Raw genomic sequence first — 18,322 nt, forward strand, 5'->3', positions numbered from 1 at the left:
ATTTACTCTGGTTGGTGTCTTTACTTTTGTCCAAGGGAGCCCTCAGATTTTTCCGGTAACACTGCCGGAGTGGTACCTATTTATCTACTTGCATTTTTGACGTGCTTTCGAACTGTTAGGTTGGCAGCAGCAGGGACCGAGCAACGGGAGCTCACCCCGTCACGGGGATTTGAACCGCCGACCTTCTGATCAGCAAGTCCTAGGCTCTGTGGTTTAACTCACAGCGACAAACAGAAAATTTAATTGAGGAAGGTGGCTGTGTTGGTCTGACACAGCTGAAATGAATAAAAAAATAAAAAATTGTCCAGTAGCACCTTAGAGACCAACTAAGTTTGTTCTGGGTATAAGCTTTTGTGTGCACGAACACTTCCTCATCTGAAAGCTTATACAGTCATATCTCATGTTACGTTTGCTTCAGGTTGCGTGTTTTCAGGTTGCGTTCTGTGGCGACCCAGGAGTACCGAAAAGGGTACCGAACATCTGCCTCATCTAGCATCTATTCTGGCGAACGTCCGGGGCAAACCTGGAAGTACTGGAACGGGTTACTTCTGGGTTTGCTGCTCATGCATGCACAGAAGCACAAACTGCTCCGTGTGTGTGCGCAGATGTGGCACTGTGCACTGCGTCCTTTTCAGCTAGCGGCCGGGGCTCCGGAACGGATCCTGGTTGCAAAACAAGGTACCACTGTGTGTGTGTGTGCATATATATATCTACACATATATTTTGTTTGTGTGTGTGTGTGTATATATATATGTTGTTGTTTAGTCGTTTAGTCGTGTCCGCCTCTTCGTGACCCCCTGGACCAGAGCACGCCAGGCCCTCCTGTCTTCCACTGCCTCCCTCATGTTGGTCTCTTCGAGAACACTGTCCCACCATCTCGCCCTCTGTCGTCCCCTTCTCCTAGTGCCCTCCATCTTTCCCAACATCAGGGTCTTTCCCAGGGAGTCTTCTCTTCTAATGAGGAGGCCAAAGTATTGGAGCCTCAGCTTCAGGATCTGTCCTTCCAGTGAGCCCTCAGGGCTGATTTCCTTCAGAATGGAGAGGTTGGATCTCCTTGCAGTCCATGGGACTCTCAAGAGTCTCCTGGGGCCTGTCCCGCCCCCCCCTTGCGCGGGTCCGACTAGATGCCCCCCGGGCTCCCTTCCGGCTCGGCCCTTCCGGGGCGGGGCGGGCGTGGGCGTTGCCGGGCAACCGCGAGAGGCCTCCGCGCGCCTCGCCCCTCCCCGCAGCCGGCGGGCGAGCGGAAGTAGGCGGGGCCTGGCGACGTCGCATCCGGCGCGGCGGGGCTGAGGCGCTTCCGGCGGCCGGGGGCGCAGGCGGAGAGCTGAGGCGAGCCCCCCCCCCCCGGCCGGTCCCTCCGTCCGTCGCCGAAGGGGAGCCAGGAGAGGAGGAAGCGGAGGAGGCCCGGCAGGGACGCGGCGGCGGCGGCGCCTGCGCAGAGGGGACCCGGCCGGCGGCGGGCGTCGCGTGGGAAGCGGCTGACACGTGGAGGCGCCTCGGTCCGCAGGTGGGTGTCCCGGGCGGGGGTCTCGGGCGCCGCCTCCTGGGTCCTGGCCGGGGTCCGGGACTTCCCTCCCCGCGCCTGTCTGGCACGTGCCCCCCCCCACTCGGGGACCGGAGTTCCTTCCCTCCACCTCCGTCTCCCCGATCGCGGCCTTCCGAGCCCTCGGAGAAGGAGACGGGGCCGCGGCGTCGGGGGGAAGCGGCTCGGCTCTCCGGCGCGGGAGGGACAGGCGCCCCTCAGGCTTCCCGACCCGGCTTCCCGCCTGCCTCTCGGCCGCCTTTCCCTTTGCCCCACGTGCCCGAGCAGGCGAGGAAATCCAGCCCGAGGCCAGGTCGGAAGAAGGTGGCTGCGTGTTCCACATACCTGGCCGCCTCTCCTCTACTCAGAGCAGCAGCTGAACGTGGGCTTTTCTTAGGCGATTGCGCAGGTGGCAGGAAAAGGAATGAATAGATAGACAGGCTGACAGATAGTTAGATAGAGAACCGGGAAGGGCTACCCTCGGAGAGTCTCTCCTGCACAGAGGACTTTTGAGGTCGCCCTGCCCTAGTGTCTTTGCCCCCTGGGGGCACGGAAGGATATACAACATCGCAAAACTTAGCTGGCACAGATCTGCTGCTTTCCCTAGATCTTGCCGTGTTGGGAACTCATAGATCTTCCTATGCAGAGTGGGCACAATGAAATCGCCATTAAACTGCATGATGGTGAGATGTGGGAGCACCAGTGGCTAAAAGTATCTGGGTAGAGAGCCCAGAGTTGTTGCTGCTGCTGGTCCCCTTGAAGGGCCTGCCTGGAGGGGGTAACTGTGGTGGCCCTTCAGACATGGCCAGAGGGCAGCTCCCATCACCCCTACCCATTGACCACCCTGGCTGGGAGTTGGGAATCCAGCCATACCTCTGAGTGACATCTTTTTCTCCCCCCCTGGCTTCAGGGGGAAGGGGACGCGGGTGGCGCTGTGGGTAAAAGCCTCAGCGCCTAGGGCTTGCCGATGGAAAGGTCGGCGGTTCGAATCCCCGCGACAGGGTGAGCTCCCGTTGCTCGGTCCCAGCGCCTGCCAACCTAGCAGTTCGAAAGCACCCTTGGGTGCAAGTAGATAAATAGGGACCGCTTACTGGCAGGAAGGTAAACGGCGTTTCCGTGTGCGGCTCTGGCTCGCCAGAGCAGCGATGTCACGCTGGCCACGTGACCCGGAAGTGTCTGCGGACAGCGCTGGCCCCCGGCCTCTTGAGTGAGATGGGCGCACAACCCTAGAGTCTGTCAAGACTGGCCTGTATGGGCAGGGGTACCTTTACCTTTACCTGGCTTCAGGGGGAAGGGTGGTAGGTCAGTGGCAGAGCTCCTCCCTGCTCAAGGTGTGAAGGGTGCCAGGCTCCCCGGTATGGCGTGGGGAGACCCCCGGTTGAAAGTCCAGGCATCCCAGAGGTAGCCGGACCAATATAGAAAGAAGGCTGTTTCCTTCTCTCCTTGGGTTTAGCTGGGCAGCTGAGCAACCTAGCAGGTCTCCCCAGAGAGGGTCTTCCACAACCCGGGTGCCGCCAGAGGTTGGCACCGCTAATGAAGAGGGCACTTCCAGAACCAAGGTGGGCACTGAAGAGGTCCAAATACTCTGTTTCATCCAGGAACACTTGTGCCCGGGCTGCCACAACAGGCTTGATCACCTTGACCTAAAGCGGCCTGTTTAGCACCAGACAACCAGAATTCACTGAGGTCCATCCAGAGCAATTCTGTTTCCCCCCCACTGCAGGAGGGGGTCTCACTAGGATCCTTCCTGTGGTTTCAGGAAGTGCCCCTTCCCTTAGGGAGGTTCCGTCTGCTCCCACCACCCACAAGAGCCATGGGCACCCCTGGCCAGCCTCTCGCCCCAAAGGATTCTGTAGCCAGGCTGCGCAAGAACCTTGACCAGAATCTGTGGTCTTGGTCAATGCCTGTTTGAGCTGCTTTATTTGCAGAGTGTTTGCAGTGGGTCGCAAAGGGGAAGGGCCCCCGCCTTGCACACGAAAGGTCCAGTGGTCAGGCCCCAGTGGCAGCATCCCCAGGCAGGGCTGGGAAAAGGCTCCCTGCCTGAAATCCTAGAGAGCTGCTACCAGTCAGTGTAGGCAGTACTGAGTCAGATTGTCAATGTAGCTGCCTGTGTTGATTTGCAAGAGATTTCAGAAGTATGGTGTGTTTATTTTGCTCTTTATGACACCGTGAGCTGCCTCTGGCAGGCCCTGCCCATAAAGGTGGCAGAATAAATGATTTTGTACCTACATAAAACATTTCAGTCAATGGAGGTGCAGTTTGGATAGAATACCAAGATTCCTCGCAGCTTCGCATGTACGCCTTGGGTGGTTGTCTCAGCGCCAGAATAATCAGCACCAGGCCTCAAGCAGCCGCTGTGGAAAAAGCTGCTCAGAGAGGCTTTGGAATTTCTTCCTTAACCCTTTCAGAGGCTGGGGGAGAGAGGCTTCAGGATCTTGGGAAATGTGTTCCTGAGCACACGGCTGGTCTAGCTGGGCTCTTGAGTCCCCACAAGAGAAGCGTCCCTCCGCTGGCTCCCCCAGCCTTCTTTGCACCCACACAATGGCACAGGGCTTTCCTTTTCGTTTGCTTTCTGCCAAAATGCACTTGCAGCAATTAGAGGTGCTTGTTAGGGGCGGCCGCTGGGATCCTGTCCAACGGGCTCTACTGGGAGCTTGCAGATCCTTGCCAAACTCCCTGGAGATTTTCCTCATTATGGGAGTTAAATTTACAAGGAATGGCAAAATGCAGAGGGAGTGATGACATACTGGGAGCAGGGGCATTCCATTAGGCTCTGTGAGAACTTCCTCCCTGTTGCTAAAAGACCTGCTAGTTCTCAGGGTGGGGGTCAAGTTATTAAATAACTTCTGAAGCCGATCAAAGTTTACTGGATTTCTGTGACTCACAAGTTCTAAGTGCTGCTTGGCCTTGAGTTGAACCTGCCCAGGAATAACCAGGGGTAAAGTGCGGCCTGAGGGATGCTGGTGGTGCTGTGGTCTAAACCACTGAGCCTCTTGGGCTTGCTGATCAGAAGGTCGGCGGTTTAAATCCCCGCAATTGGGTGAGGTCCCGTTACTCGGTCCCAGCTTCTGCCCACCAAGCAGTTCGAAAGCACATCAAAGTGCAAGTAGATAAATAGGTACCGCTCTGGTGGGAAGGTAAATGGCATTTCTGTGCTCTGCTCTGGTTCACCAGAAGTGGCTTAGTCATGCTGGCCTCGTGACCCGGAGGCTGTCTGCGGACAAACGCTGGCTCCCTCGGCCTATAGAGCGAGATGAATGCTGCAACCCCAGAGTCGTCCTTTATCTTTAAAGTGCGGGCTGAGTGCAAAAGTTTGGGTTGCCTTCCTGCAGAGCATTCACAGTGCTGGACCACAAGCAGCTTTCTTTTTAAAAAGGACCAGACAGATTCATGGAGGAGGAGGGATGTCTGGCCTAGTGTACGCTGTGGATATGATGCCTGCCAGACATCGTTGTGGGTGAAGAGGACGTGGAACACACCTGCATAAGAGCTTCCGGGCGCATCTGCTTTCTGGAGTTGGATCTGGGGCAGGATGGGCCCCCTGGGTCTGTCCAGCAAGGCGGCTGTTGCACAGGTCGGCAAGGCAAGCGCTGGTGCGCCTGTGGGTCACATGTGGCTAGCAGATGGTGCAGAGGACCCTTCCGTGGCTCCCTGGTGTGTAAGTAGAAGGGGGCATTGTGCTGTAGTTATAATTTGCGTGGGAAAACATGGTGAGGACACCCTGTTAGGTTTTGCTGGCCTGCCGGGGCTGTCGACTCAACCCTTCAGCGGTAAGCAAAGAGGGTCTCCTTCGCACATGAGCAATTCCATCCTTGGGTGTGTCATTGTGCGGAAAAGGGTCCAGTCAAAATCTGTGTTGTTTTTTTCTCTGTGTGCCCGTCAGAAGTGAGTTAGAAGTGAGCCCTGCCAAGTCCAGTGAGGACTTGCTCCCAAGTGTCTGTTGGACTGCAGCCGTAACGCGTGACCAAGGATCACAGATCGAGGCACCAGCAGTTCCTGGGATTGTCACAATCTTTGCTTTCAAATCCAGCTCGGTCAGCCACCAAATGCGGCATGCTTTTCGCAACAGAACATATATTTATGTAAAGAATCCACTTTTTACGAATGTAAATACCATTTTGGTTTGGTGCTTGCTAGATACAATGGTCTTCCTTAAGCCTAAACTCTGAAACAAAAGCCCGCATTATACCAGAAAGCCCAAGATGGGAAGTGATAAAATGGGCATTGAGAGGAGGGCTTTGTTGAACCGATCTGGTACGCTTGCAAGATTTCCAGGTATTCACTGAGCAGTGATGTCATGCTTATTGTACCAGGTTTGTTAGTAGAGTAAAGTGTGAAGCTTTGTTTGCTGTTCAGCAACTGAGCCATTCTAGCAGCAGAAGTAGTTTCTTGGGTGGGGGGTGGGGGGCTTGTCTGTACCAAGGCAAGGCAGAGAGTCAGGGAGTATAAAGTTGGACTGGGGTGGGGGCGGGATGGGGCTGGAAGCCCAGGCTGGGAGCAGCAGCAGCGGCAGCACCTCCAATTTGGCTAGCTAGACTCCAGCTGGAGGAGTCCAAGGCGCTGGGAGGTCACTTGCCCCAGGCATGAGCTCCTTTGCACCTTCTGTCCACAGGAGCCTCTTCAAAGGGCACTGGAATTAATCTTTGTTCGCAGGTACAAATAGTAACTTTTCAGAGACGTGCTTGGGTGGAAATTCAGTAGTCTCTTTGTTTATACTGTATAGCAGTGTTTCCCAAATGTTTTTGGGCAACGGCACACCTGTCTACTGAAAAAAAATCTCGCGGCACACCACCATTAAAGCCCCGCCCCGTGACGTCAGCGCGCAGCGTCACGCCGGGAGGGACGCACAAAAGTGAAAGTTTTTTCCCTCCCCCTTGCTGGGGAACCTCCAAGCTTTGGGGGTGGGAGGAGGCAGCAGAGCGAGGGACTGAGGGACGGCGGCAACTGAGGCGGCGGCGGCTGAGGCAGAGCTGGGAAGGGGGTTTCCAGGGGACACGGCAGCTCCTCGAAAGGCTTCTCTCAGCTGCGCTCAATCCGCCTCGGAGAGGATTTCCCCTCCGGTCCCATGCGTTCGTTTGGGGCATCGCTCCGGCTGCTCCCTCTCCCGCCGCGCAGGAGCGATGCCTCTCTCTGGCTTTCCCTCCGCGCAGGCTGAGGGAGGGAGGGAGTGGCGCGTGTGACCCGTCTCTGCTGGGAGACCAAACCCAGCGAGGCAGAGTCGCGCGGAGGCGCCCAGGCAGCGCTTCCGGCTGCGAGGAGGAGCGCCAGGCAACAGCAGGAGGCGCGGCCTCTCCTCGCCGCCGCCGCCCCGCCTCTCGCCGCCCGACTCGCCCGCCTCCCTCCAGGCATCTCGCGGCACACGAGGCAACGTCTCACGGCACACTCGTGTGCCGCGGAACACCGGTTGGGAAACACTGCTGTATAGGATCAATATTTGACATTTCAGGCAAAGCAGAAATCCCGGATAGCAGCACCTGGAGGCATCAGTCGGGCGATTTGCTTAAACTGGAAAGGTCCACCACCCTTTCCCCTCGTTCCTGCACTCTCAGCATCACGCGGCCTCCTGACGACCTGGGCAGATGCCTGCTCAGGTGGCCACGCGTCTTCCCAGGGGGTTTGTCCCCGTGCCTTCCAGCACTCTGGGTGGAGGTGGAGCCGTTGGTTCCTCCTGGAGCGTTCTTTTCGGAGAAGAACCGCAGGAAGAATAATATCTGTTATTACACAGCGAGATGGACAAAGCCTTTTGGGCCAACAGCTAGCATAGCAGAACGAGGGAAGAGGAGGAGGAGAGGCACCAGCCGGGTAAAGGGGGGGGGGTGGCATCCTGCAGCAAGCCCCATGGGGTGTTTCAGAAAGGCCATCTCCCTTGGTGGCACCGCATCACTTCTGTGAGCGGAGCATTGCTGCGCTGGAGCATGACTTGCACACGGATGAAACTTTTAGTGGTATTCAGGGAGCTTGGAGCCAAAGTAGATGCTGAAAAGCAGAACCGAAGATCCAGGCCATATTTCAACTCATCCCTAAACTGTCTGACTGCAGTAGCAGGAAAGGTGCTTATGGAGTTAATCCGGGTTGGACTCTTGATGCTCTTTCCTCCTCTTGACCAGGCGATGGAGTTGACCACCTGAAAGGGATCTGACCAGGGAGCCAGTGGCTGCTCAAGGAGGATAAGGAGATTGTAGAAAAGCTGCGTCTGTCTTCACAGCAGAAGATAAAGGGCAGCTCCCAGTTGTGAACTTGCTTTTGTAGGAATGGAGTCTGAGGAACTGAAGCAGGTGGTGGTTCAGGCTAGTGGTGAGCTGGGGAGGACAGGTGTAAAAATTGGGTTTGTGTGTGTGTGGGGGGAGAAGTCTGCTTCTTGTGTTATAATAACCCACTTGGTGTGTCATTCAGTGAAGCTTAATGTGGGGAGATTCAAAAGAACGGACTCATTCATGCACAGAACCTGCAAGATCACCTGGGGAGAGTCTGCTTGCAGTACTGCACCCCACGAAAGGTCACATGGTGGTGACCCCAAAACGGGCATTTTGTGCTATTGCCCATTTTCCTTTCTCTTCCTCGTTGCTTCAAGTGCCTTGTAGAGACAGCTGTTTCCCCCCAGGCCCTGTTTTAATCTGTAGGAATTCCCTGAATTCCTGTTTCTCTGTGCTTTTGCACAACCTCTTTACTGGTTTTGTGTTGTCTTTTTGTTTTATTGGTGATGCTTCTTACTTTTATGCTGTATACCCCTTAGAGATACTAAGCCATTTAGAAATGTTTTAAGTAAAGAAATATAGCACGTAGCTGAACTACCAAGAAGTGTGATGATGTACACTAATGTTAAAGCGGCTCTCGCAGAAGTTTAGGCAAGTTCATGAAGGAGGAGGAGGAGACTATCCAGGACTGCCAGTTATGACGACTCTGCCAGAGCCGCTTTCTGGGGAGTGTGAGCAGGATGGAGCGGTTGCTCGGATGTGTGTCCTTGCTGTGGCCTTGGCTTCTGGCTGGTTGTGGTGGGAGATGCAGCGCTGGACCAGTTGGGCCTCCTTGCGCCTGACTCTTCTTTCTTAATGTGCTTGTATCACGTCCCTCTTTATGTGACTCCCCGTAACAGTGAGGTCTAGAAAGATTGCGAATTCTAGAGATATTGCAGATGGAGACCCTGGAATCCTCGCGGCTCTCTTCTTTCTCTTGAAAGTCATGAGTCCAGGCCCTTGGTTCAAGTTCCTTGCCGCCATTGACTCTTGGCCTCTTCCAGGAGGGTGGGTTCTCCAGCACTGACTGTGTGGGGCTTCATATTTATTCCACAGAGCAAATGATAACGGACAGTCGGGCTGACTTCATCTGCAAAGTGCTGGCGCCCGTTTCACCATTTTTGCATCTTGCATTGTGTGTTTACTCCGGTTCCGAGCACAAAGCTGCCATTGTGTGAGCGAGGAAGGGTTTGGTCGGCTGCATAATATCCTCAATGCTTTTGGCGATGGAGATAACATCGGGGCGAATGTGCCTTGTGCCGGGGCCGGGGGCTTGGCCCCTCGCGGGCCGTTAGGGCACTTTGAATAGAGGGGGCTGCGCCGTCCGTCTGGGGGCCGCAGACACGTCCTCCGCCCCAGCCCCAGCCCGCCTTGCAATTGTTGTGGGGGATGTTTTCCTTTTTCCTTTTTCCAAACAACCCTCCAGGGCGAGGGGTGCCAAAATCGCTCTTGATAAGGCAGCCGAAGCTGCCCTCTGGATGCTTTCTTATTTAAGGGTTGAGACAAAATAGTTCATTGGCGGGGCTTCCCTTGTAGATAGGGGGCTGGCTGTTAAGAAGGGCTTCACGCAAGCCCCACTGATAAAAGCAGCAGCAGCAGCAGCAGCAGCAGGAGGAGGAGGACCTTGGCAACTGCTGCTCCAGTGAGGCCAGTCCTGTCTCCTCTGGCTGCTGGTCCAGCGAGGCGCAGCCTGCCTGCCTCTGGCCCATCTTCTCCCTGGCAGGTGCTGTCCGGATGCTGCCCAAGAGAGGAAGGGCCCTGCTGGTGGCAAGAGAGGCAGCCAGGTGTGTGTTGTGTCTTCTAGACCCGGAAGCAGCGGGAAGCATACCAGCAAACTCGGGGGGCTGCCGGGAAGGGGGTGGCCATGTGTTCTTGCTTCACCCTGAAGGTCTCATGAGGTTTCTCCCGCCTTGTTGTGCAAAGGGCCTGGCTGTTGGCCAACAGCGGCTCCTGGGATGCTGAGGTCCAAGAGATGGTGGGATTGTCTTCGTTTTTGGGGGTGGACTGTTTTCTTCCAGAGCTCAAGCTTTGTTTTTATTTCTCCCCTTCAGCCTTTCAAGTACACAATTTCAAAAGTTGGTGCACTATTTAAGAATACTCAGCGGTGAAGCCCCGTTGCTTATGAGGCAAGTGTAACGTTATTTCAGGAGGGGATTGAAGTATTACCTTTGAGTGCATCTGGGGAAATGGCATTCTGTGTTACGGGACGAAGCAGGGCTGGCAACAAGACCCTGTCTTATGGAATTCCCCTATTCCCTGTGCCAGCCAGTGAACTGCGCCCTCCTTCATTCCTTTCCTTTTCTGTTTCCCATCCGACAGTGAGCCAGAAATCTGTGGCTCAGCCTTCTTGGGCCTCTTTGGGGGTGTTCTTAAAAATACCTTTTGTCCTTCTGCAAACCTTGGGGTTCTCCTACACCCGCTGGCGCCTCTTGCCATTCTAGATTCATAAGGCTCAATTGGCACTTATGCCGGAGGAGGACATTGTTCTGTTGGCCTCGTGTGGCCTGAGGTGGGAGCCTCTGTCTGTTCTTAAGTGCGTTGTCTTTACTTTTCCGGTTCTCCCCTTTTAAGGGTCAGGTGAACTCATATTCTTTGTTCTCTGTTCCGTTAATGCTCTTGTCAGCCTTTGCAAACAGCTGTGCTGGCTGCGACTGATGGAACTGCAACCCAGAACATCTCTGGCTGGGGGCACCAGGCGGGTGAAGGCTGCTTGGGGAATTCTCCGTCCTCCATGCGGTGGAGCTGCTGCTCTCTGGCTGGCTTTAGGGGTGACCTCCGCAGGGTGCAGAGTGAGGCCAGGAGTGCTGCTGCTGCTGCTACCACCTGTCATTTGTGTGGTTGCAGCACCGGTGGCTGTTGCTCTCCTGGAGCGGCTGGCATCCGTGAGAGATGCGGGCTCCTCTTGGGCTCACAATTCCCCTTTGCTCCGAAAGTCTTTCCTCCTCTTTCTCCTAGCCAGTGTTAGAAATGGGCCAGACGCCAGGCACGTCTACTGACTGGCACAGGTCCACTTGCTGTGCCCAGGTGGAGGTCTCTGGATGCCTGGCTGGCAACTGGGGAAGGCCAAAAGTCACTGGGAAATGTCCCTCAAAGCTTTGGAATGGTTGTCTTCTGGACCGACTTGATGTTTTCATGTGCTGTAAACCGCTTTGAGACTTCTTCTTTAAAATAGAAAGTGCTATTGAAATGAAATGAATAATAATAACAACTCCATCATTCCACTGTGGTGACTGCAACCTGGGTTTAAGGTCATTGGGGATTAGGTTATATATCTGAGTTTCTAGCCCCGCTGCTTGGTCCCGTGGCCTCCCCTCGACCGTGCTGGAACAGGAGCAGCTGAGCTGTGGCCGGGTGCAGAATAGCTGGTGGGTGAACCCTTGGCAGCCGGGAGGGCGGGCGTCTGGTTGGGAGTTTGTGCCCCTCTGGAGGCCTTGCTTTCATTCTCTTGAAGAACTTCTGAGGGTGGGGATGTTCAAAGAGCTGTGGGCAACTTGGGAACGGAAGCGGAGATGTTCTCCTGCCAGCTCTGTGAGTCCTGCAGATGTACTCAGTGAGGTTTGCCCAGGAAGGCATCGCTGGGCACGCAAAGATACCCGGGGATGGAATGGGTTGATTCTGGTGCCCTTCTCTGAGCTGGCTGCAAACTTTGATGTCGCTCTTGATTCTTGAGGCATCTGAAGCCTTTGATTTGCAGAGTGAAGAGAGGGACATTTGCCTTGGCTGGGGAGCGTTTGAGCCCAAAGGGCGGCAACTCACGCATCCTGTGCAAAAAACCCTTTCATAAATTTAGGGCAGTCAGCAAGATTTATAGAGCTATTTCATCTGGTGGGGAGAGAGGACCGTGTGACCCTTTGATTCCAGTGCAAATGCCTGGTTACGAGATGACTTCACTCTCAAAAGGCAAAACCCATGTTGACTATAGAACATAGCACATTTTATAACATCACCTGCAAAGAAACTCTTCACTGTTTTGAAGCTAACAGTTTAACTCTGGAGGCTTCCTTCAAGGGGGCGGCACCTTGGGCCACTTGAAAACACTCAGCCATAGGTAAGTGAGCACAGGAAGTCAGCTATTTCCCACGGAGGCCTTTTTTGCCGTTTGGATCAGCTTGTGGACGCTGTGCCAGGTTTCATTCTGAAACTCTTGTCTTTCGCAGGAGAGGAAGTTGTAGCCTAAAATGAAGGTATGGGTGGCCTTAGGCCTGTTCAGCATTTTGTACATATTCTGAGCTTGGTTTTGTGGTGTTGCAGAAAGTGGTCACCCCAGGGATTTCTGCGCACCGATGGTGGCTGGCCTGATATATTCGTAAGATAGAAATTCAGCATGCATTGTGGAAAAACTGTATGAAAGCAACTCTCTCTGTCTCTCCCCCCCCCCCTGCAGCTCCAAGTATATGTGGAGCCCAGCTGAGCTCTTGGGATGTTTCCAGAGGGGGGGAGTGAGAACAGGGATTTGGCTGAGTGTCTCTCAGGGCAGTCTCAAGATCTTAATAACTTTATTATTTATAAAGCACCTGAGATTAGGAAAGAAATTAGAATACAGCAGCCCCTGCCTGCAGGTTCCTCATTCCCCTCCTCTGTCTGGGAACAGCTTTCTGCTCTTCTGGAAGTGTTGTGCTGCTTAGCGTTAGCTGGTTAGTGATGGGGGTGCATAGTTAAACTCTGGAATTCACTCCCCCAGGACCACCATCTCAGGGGGCTGGAAAAAAGTTTTGGCAAATGCATGGAGGATAAGGCTGACTGAGGCTTCCAGGCCTGGTGGCTGTGCTGTGGCTCCCTAGTCAGGGGCAGAGGACTCTTGTGCTCAGTCCTGCTTGCAGGTTTTGTGCACGGTTAGAGCAGGATGCTGGCCTAGGCGGGCCATGGGCTTGATCCAGCCCCAGGGCTCTTGGGATGCTCTTGCAAAGATTGCTCATGCAGTCGGGATGCAGAGCTATGCAACGTTTATGGACAGACGTGAAAATAATTCAAGAGGTTATAGGAAATGTTGGCCACAGGTGGAAAGATTAAATGAGGCGTCGATGGGGAATTTGCTATGCGAGCTGCAATCCACGGTGACAAGAAGCAGGAAAAGTCCTGTGAAACCCTCAGCTGAAGAACTCATGCATTAAAATGTGGAGAGTCAGGGTTCTGCTGCGTTAGCAGAGTGGTCAAGGCATGTGTGGGTCAAGAAGGAACATGCTGGCCACTCTTGTGTAACAGCTCTGGGTGGGTTGGAGAGGAGGAGAGTTTGAGCTGCGTTGCCTCATTGGAAACATCGCTGGCTAATATTTCACCTCTTGGTGTATCTATCTATAGGTAGATAGATAAAGATATATAGATATATTTGAAGAAATGCTCATAAGTATTATGAGCAAAGCATTACAAGAACACACAGAATTCAAAGTATGCTTAGGAGTTTCACGCTCAAATTCTGCTGCATCTGTTCTGTTGGGATCTAGCTATAACCCTCCAGTTCTCCTGCCATGGTTTTTCTTCTGGGTCGGGGCTGCAGTTGGCGGCTGACACTTAAGCAGACTTGTGCACAGAGCTTTCCGCAGTGTGTCACACAAGCGCTCCTCCAGGATCTGGAAAGGGGTTAGTTTAACCTCCAGTTTGCTTGTAAAACTGAATTACCGTGTCGTGAAATGATTCATGTCTGAAAAGTTGGGGAAGCTGTGCTTGTGCTCGGTGTGCGCCCTTTGGTCTGGGGGGAGTCCTTGGAGGAAGTGTCGGCAGTGGCTGCAGGCTCCCCAAATCTTGGCGATATGTTTCATAAAGGCTTCTTTTCCCCTTTCTTTCTCAGCGCAGGTCCGCTGGTGTCTGATCCCGTCACGCTGAACATGGAGAATGAGGAAAAGCTGGTCAACAAAGGCGAGGAAGATGAGATGGTAATTGGCTTTATGGTTTAGTTGCTTCCTTTTCAAACAGGGAGCAGAGCCTTTCCTTGCTTTCTGGAGTCCTCCTTGTGAGGCTTCTCTGTCTGCAAGCCCAGGAGCTCTGAGGATAGAAGGGCTTTTCTTCCTTGACTGAGAAGATGCCAGGAGCCCCCTGCACAGAAGACTGGCTGCCAAGCTGTGGTGTAGTGCTTAAGAGCGGTGGACTCGTAATCTGGGGAACCGGGTTCGCTTCCCCACTCCTCCACCTGCAGCTGCTGGGTGACCTTGGGCCAGTCACACTTCTTTGAAGTCTCTCAGCCCCACTCACCTCACAGAGTGTTTGTTGTGGGGGAGGAAGGGAAAGGAGAATGTGAGCCGCTTTGAGACTCCTTAAGGGGAGTGAAAGGCTGGATAGATATCAAGTCCAAACTTTTCTTCTTCTCCTTCTCCTTCTTCTCCTGGTTCCCGTCCCCACGGGCTGCCCTTGAGGGTTTGGGGCATGGCGCCCGCAGGGGCCTGGTGCCCGCAGGGTCCCACCCCCTGCCCCTCCCTCCACGGAAAGAAGCCTCTTTTCACCATAGACAACTTTAGCCTGCTTTTGGCGTGTGTGATTTTGGGGGCGGGTGGGGTTATTGGCTGGTGGGGGGGAAAAGGTTGTGGCATGTGCGTGTTTGTGCCCATAACAGTTTCCCTGGTTTGCAAATGTGCCCACAGACCCCACAGGGTTGTTGACCCCTGGTGTGGGGTCTTTGCAGCAGCTTTGCCCACGCAGAAGTCCTTCCCCTGCCTCCTTCCTCCTGAAGGAGAGTCGCTTTGGTGTTGGGATCTGAAGGATCTGGCCAAGCAAGGAGGGAGGCGATGACAAGGCCAGGGAGGGAACCCAGTCAGATGGCAGCGTAGAAGTAACATGGTGGTGGTGTTGTGAGCAGGTGAGAAAAGATGCCTTGAGTGTGGCTGACCAGGAAAGGGATGGCAATGTCAATGCTGGCTGCGGCAGCTGTGGGAAAGGCAGATTCCATCTCCTGGATCTTTAGGGAAAGGGGCCGGATTCAGCCTGCCAATGTCATAATGCCGTTTTCCGCATCTGTGGTGCCCCCCCCCCCTTGGAGTGCCATTCAGTGCGCCTCAGAAAGGAAACGGTAGAGCAGGAAGAGCTTTTGAGCAGGGCAGCTGAGAGGGGCTGGAGCAGACGCTCTAGGAGGAAGCTTAGGGCACGTTGGGCTTTGGGGTGCAGAAAGAAGGAGGGGGGCCTGGCACAAGTTTATAAAATGAATCCTGGTACGGAGAAAGTGGGCAGGGGGGTTCCCAGGCCGCCTTCTGGTCGGTATTGAGGGTTTGCTTTGTCAGGACTGCCCCCCCTCCCCCCCCCTCTGTTGCTGTCGGAGCTCACAGAGCCTCCCTGCAGCTGCTCCGGACAGAGTTCTGGCCCCGATTTCTTTCCATCTTCCTGTGGGCTCCCGCTGCTTCTGTTTCCTCTGCCGTGTGACAGTGGAAAGAAGCCTCTGGCTGCCCTCCAAGTACCTGCCTGCTTGCCTCCCTTCCCTTCCACTCCCCCCCCCACCCTCCGCTCTTCCAGACAGTAAAATTCTGCCCAAGTTGAAGAGAGGAGGGTCAGATCCATTTGCTTCGTCATCTAGTGTGTTTCATTTCAGCTGGGCCTGATCCAGAAGTTTCAAGTGGGCTCCTCTTCTGAGGCTCAAGGTGGCCAGGCCAAGACAGCCCCCTCTGTTCTGCCCTCCATCTCGGCCTCTTGCGGTGTGCAGGGGTCTGGGAGCTGCTCAGGGCCTCCTCACTGGCTTCCAGTGTCCTTGGATTTTCTGGCGATGGAGAGCAAACCAGAGATGTGGAATTTAATCACAGAATTGCAGAGTTGGAAGGGAACCCCAAGGGTCATCTAATCCAGCCCCTGGCAGTTACGCCCTGTGCCTTTACTGCATGTATCTCATGCGCAGAAGTGTTTCACTGGCCTGGTGTCACAGCCCACACCGTCTTCTGACAGTCTGCCCATCTGTGGGTTTCTGGGGTTGAGTGCACAAGCTGGAGCTTGCGAGTGAGTAGGTGGGTGCTTAGAAACACAGCTGGTGGAGAAATCTTGAGGGTATTTTGCCCCAGGGAATCAGCAGCACTTGAGCACAAAAGCGAACTCCCTTCTTTTGCCTGAAGCGATTTTTCCGAAATGTTCTCAGTTGCCCCCCAGTAACTCTGCTTTGGAACTCAGGCGTAGGCTGGAGAAAACTCACTAGGGACAAGTTCCTGGTCACATTTTGCATTTGATTTTATCCCCGGCTGTTTTTCTGCCCTCCTCTCACCCTGGGTGTTTTTTCCCCTGTCACTTGGTCAGCAGCCGGTCAGGGTGAAATGTGTGGCTTCTTGGCCTGCTCTCCAGTGGCCAGCAAGAGTCTGATAGGACCTGCAGCTCTTGCAGCAGACGGTGTCCGTGTGTCTCGCAGTTGCCCTTTCTCCTTGACATGGGTGGCTGCCCCTGGGCTCCTGCCGTGAAGCAAGCGACCTCCCTGGTCCTGCCACAGGGAGGGAGAGCAGAGCAGAGGTGTCCTGAGGCTGTTCTGCCAGCTGTGCCATTGCCTTGGTCTGATTGGTTCCCCTTCTTCCTTGCAGAAGATCTACGGCTACACGTTTTGCCGGTGGAAGATGGTCTTGGTGGCTGTGGGGGTGCTGTGCACGGGCGGCTTCCTCCTCCTCCTCCTCTACTGGATGCCTCAGTGGCGGGTGAAGGCGACGTGCAGGAGGACTTCCCTCCGAGGCAGCAAAGTGGTTCTGCTGCGGACAACAGTGAGTGCCGCCCTCTTTGGCAGGGGAGATCCCCAGGGAGGCGTGGAGGACCAGGCTGGCCGTGGCCTCTGGGCAGGACAGGCTTCTCCCACAAAGCTTTCTTTGCATGGCAGGAGGAGCGTCTGATCCAGAGGGTCATCTCCCTGGTTTCTGCCTCCCTGCCCTGGCTGAAAAAGTGGCAGGAACTATTTAATTCTTGTGGAAGCTTCCGAGGGGTCAAGCGGGCTTGCTCTTCAAAGGAGTGTTTTGAGCAGCCGCTCTCAAAGCCTGGACCCTCAGTAGCCCCAAGGACCCTGGGCTTTGGACTTCACATGTGATCTGTGCAGAGATCTCCTCAGCTTAGGGACTGGCCACCACCCAGAAATGACCAGTTGCATGTCTGTCCAACTTTGTGCAGTTCTGCAGTCTGGCCAAGCGGTGCCTTCGCGGGCCGTATTCACAGCCTGGAGCTGTTACCTGTGTGTAGAGAAGCACCGGGTGTTGTAGAAACCCAAAGTGGCCTGGCCCCTCCTTGCAGGCTCAAGAGGAGAGGGGAAAGGGGCAGACTTTGCTGGGGGAGACGGGAAGAAAGCAGAAAGTAAATTCTATGCAGAAGCCTGCCAGAGGTGCTAAAAGGCATCTCATTATTAAATCTCATAAAATCACAGAAATGTAGAGGGGACAGCAAAGGTTGCGCATGCGCAGAATGTCCCTCTGCCTTCTGCATGTGTTTGGCTCCCTACAAGGTGTGGAGGAAGCTGGAAGCAAGAGTCCCTGTGTCTGTATCAAGGGTCTGGGTGAACTCAGCGCCTGAGGACAGTCATCTCCTGGAAGTTCCTCCCCCTTTGCTTAGCCCAGTGGTGTCATCCTGCACCCCCCTTGAGAGGTGTAGTCTGCCCCCCACTTCTGGGCTGGGGCTCCCTTTACACACCTGCCTAGAGTCGTGTATAGTTCAGCACCTGCTTCGCAGATATCAAATTGCCAGCGATGTTTGTCAGATCATCCAAAGGCGCAGAAGCTCACTGTCAGACTTTTGTTCTGAAAGCTCTCTCTCTCTCTCTCTCTCTCTCTCTCTCTCTCTCTCTCTCTCTCTTTTAAAGGATGAATTCCAGACATGGTTTTGTGCAAAGGTTCGCATTGTGCTTTCTTTGGGGCCCAATCTGTTGCAGACTCCAAAATATGCATCGGAGAAGATGACAAATGGCTGCAGTGGTCATTTGGACATCAACCTGGCTGAAGAGGGCGAAAATGATTTGAGCAGACGTTCCCAGGCTCACCTACAGGAGGTAGGAAAGTTGTGGGATCGTCCTCTGCATGGCAGCCTCCAATGGGCAGCGTTTATCCATGTGCCTTTGCCTCCGCCTGGGGGTTACTTGGGAATGGCTGCTGTGCACAAAGGCAGCTTGGGGGGAGGTGTTGAGGCTCTGGTGCGTGAGCAGACCCTTCCCCTCCTCTCAGCTGCTCCACCATTCGGGGCTCTGATTGGAAGGCCAGCATGCTGCAAGGGGTAGCAAGGAGCCGGTGCCCCAGGCAGGTTTGTGGCCACAGGAGTGTGAGGACCTCTGATTAGAGAGCCAATGCAGTGGGCATAATTAGATTATTAAGCAATAAAAGTGGCAATATGGGGCAGCTGGGACTGCACACATTTTTTTCCATTTGACTTTCAAAAAGGGCAGCAGCTCAGTTTGCTTTTATGAACAGTCGCTGTCAAGTCACACACTCTGACGGCCTCCTTGTATTTATGCGTCTTCCAGATCCGTTATTTCACCCACCACAGCGTGAAGTATTTCTGGAATGACGCCGTGCAGAACTTCAGCTCCATAAAGTAAGAGCCGCCGGCTGTTTTTCATGCCTCTTTGCCAAAAGGACTTTGGCTGGTGACACCTGTTTGTGTGTGTGTGTGCGCGCGCTCATGCTCACACTCCGTTTGATATTCTCCC

The 18,322-nt window shown here is 54.4% G+C and overlaps 1 protein-coding gene across 4 annotated transcripts in view; it reads left to right on the forward strand.

The window, feature by feature from the left end:
* Positions 1–1,269: 1,269 nt before the first annotated feature.
* The window catches only part of ATP13A3 (ATPase 13A3), a 48,332-nt gene continuing 31,279 nt past the window's right edge, over positions 1,270–18,322 (forward strand). Inside the window, exons 1-6 of one of the 4 annotated variants that reach the window (XM_077929566.1) lie at positions 1,270–1,507; positions 9,807–9,881; positions 13,546–13,625; positions 16,230–16,403; positions 17,483–17,668; positions 18,137–18,207. In XM_077929566.1, the coding sequence (XP_077785692.1) occupies positions 13,578–13,625; positions 16,230–16,403; positions 17,483–17,668; positions 18,137–18,207 (479 nt within the window). In that variant the 5' untranslated portion in view covers positions 1,270–1,507; positions 9,807–9,881; positions 13,546–13,577. Of the gene's footprint in view, positions 1,508–9,806; positions 9,882–13,540; positions 13,626–16,229; positions 16,404–17,482; positions 17,669–18,136; positions 18,208–18,322 lie in introns of those variants that run through there. The other 3 variants (XM_077929564.1, XM_077929565.1, XM_077929567.1) reach the window with 3 other exon arrangements.

This window comes from Podarcis muralis, chromosome 6, assembly GCF_964188315.1.
Source record: "Podarcis muralis chromosome 6, rPodMur119.hap1.1, whole genome shotgun sequence".
In the NCBI taxonomy this organism is placed as follows: domain Eukaryota; kingdom Metazoa; phylum Chordata; class Lepidosauria; order Squamata; family Lacertidae; genus Podarcis; species Podarcis muralis.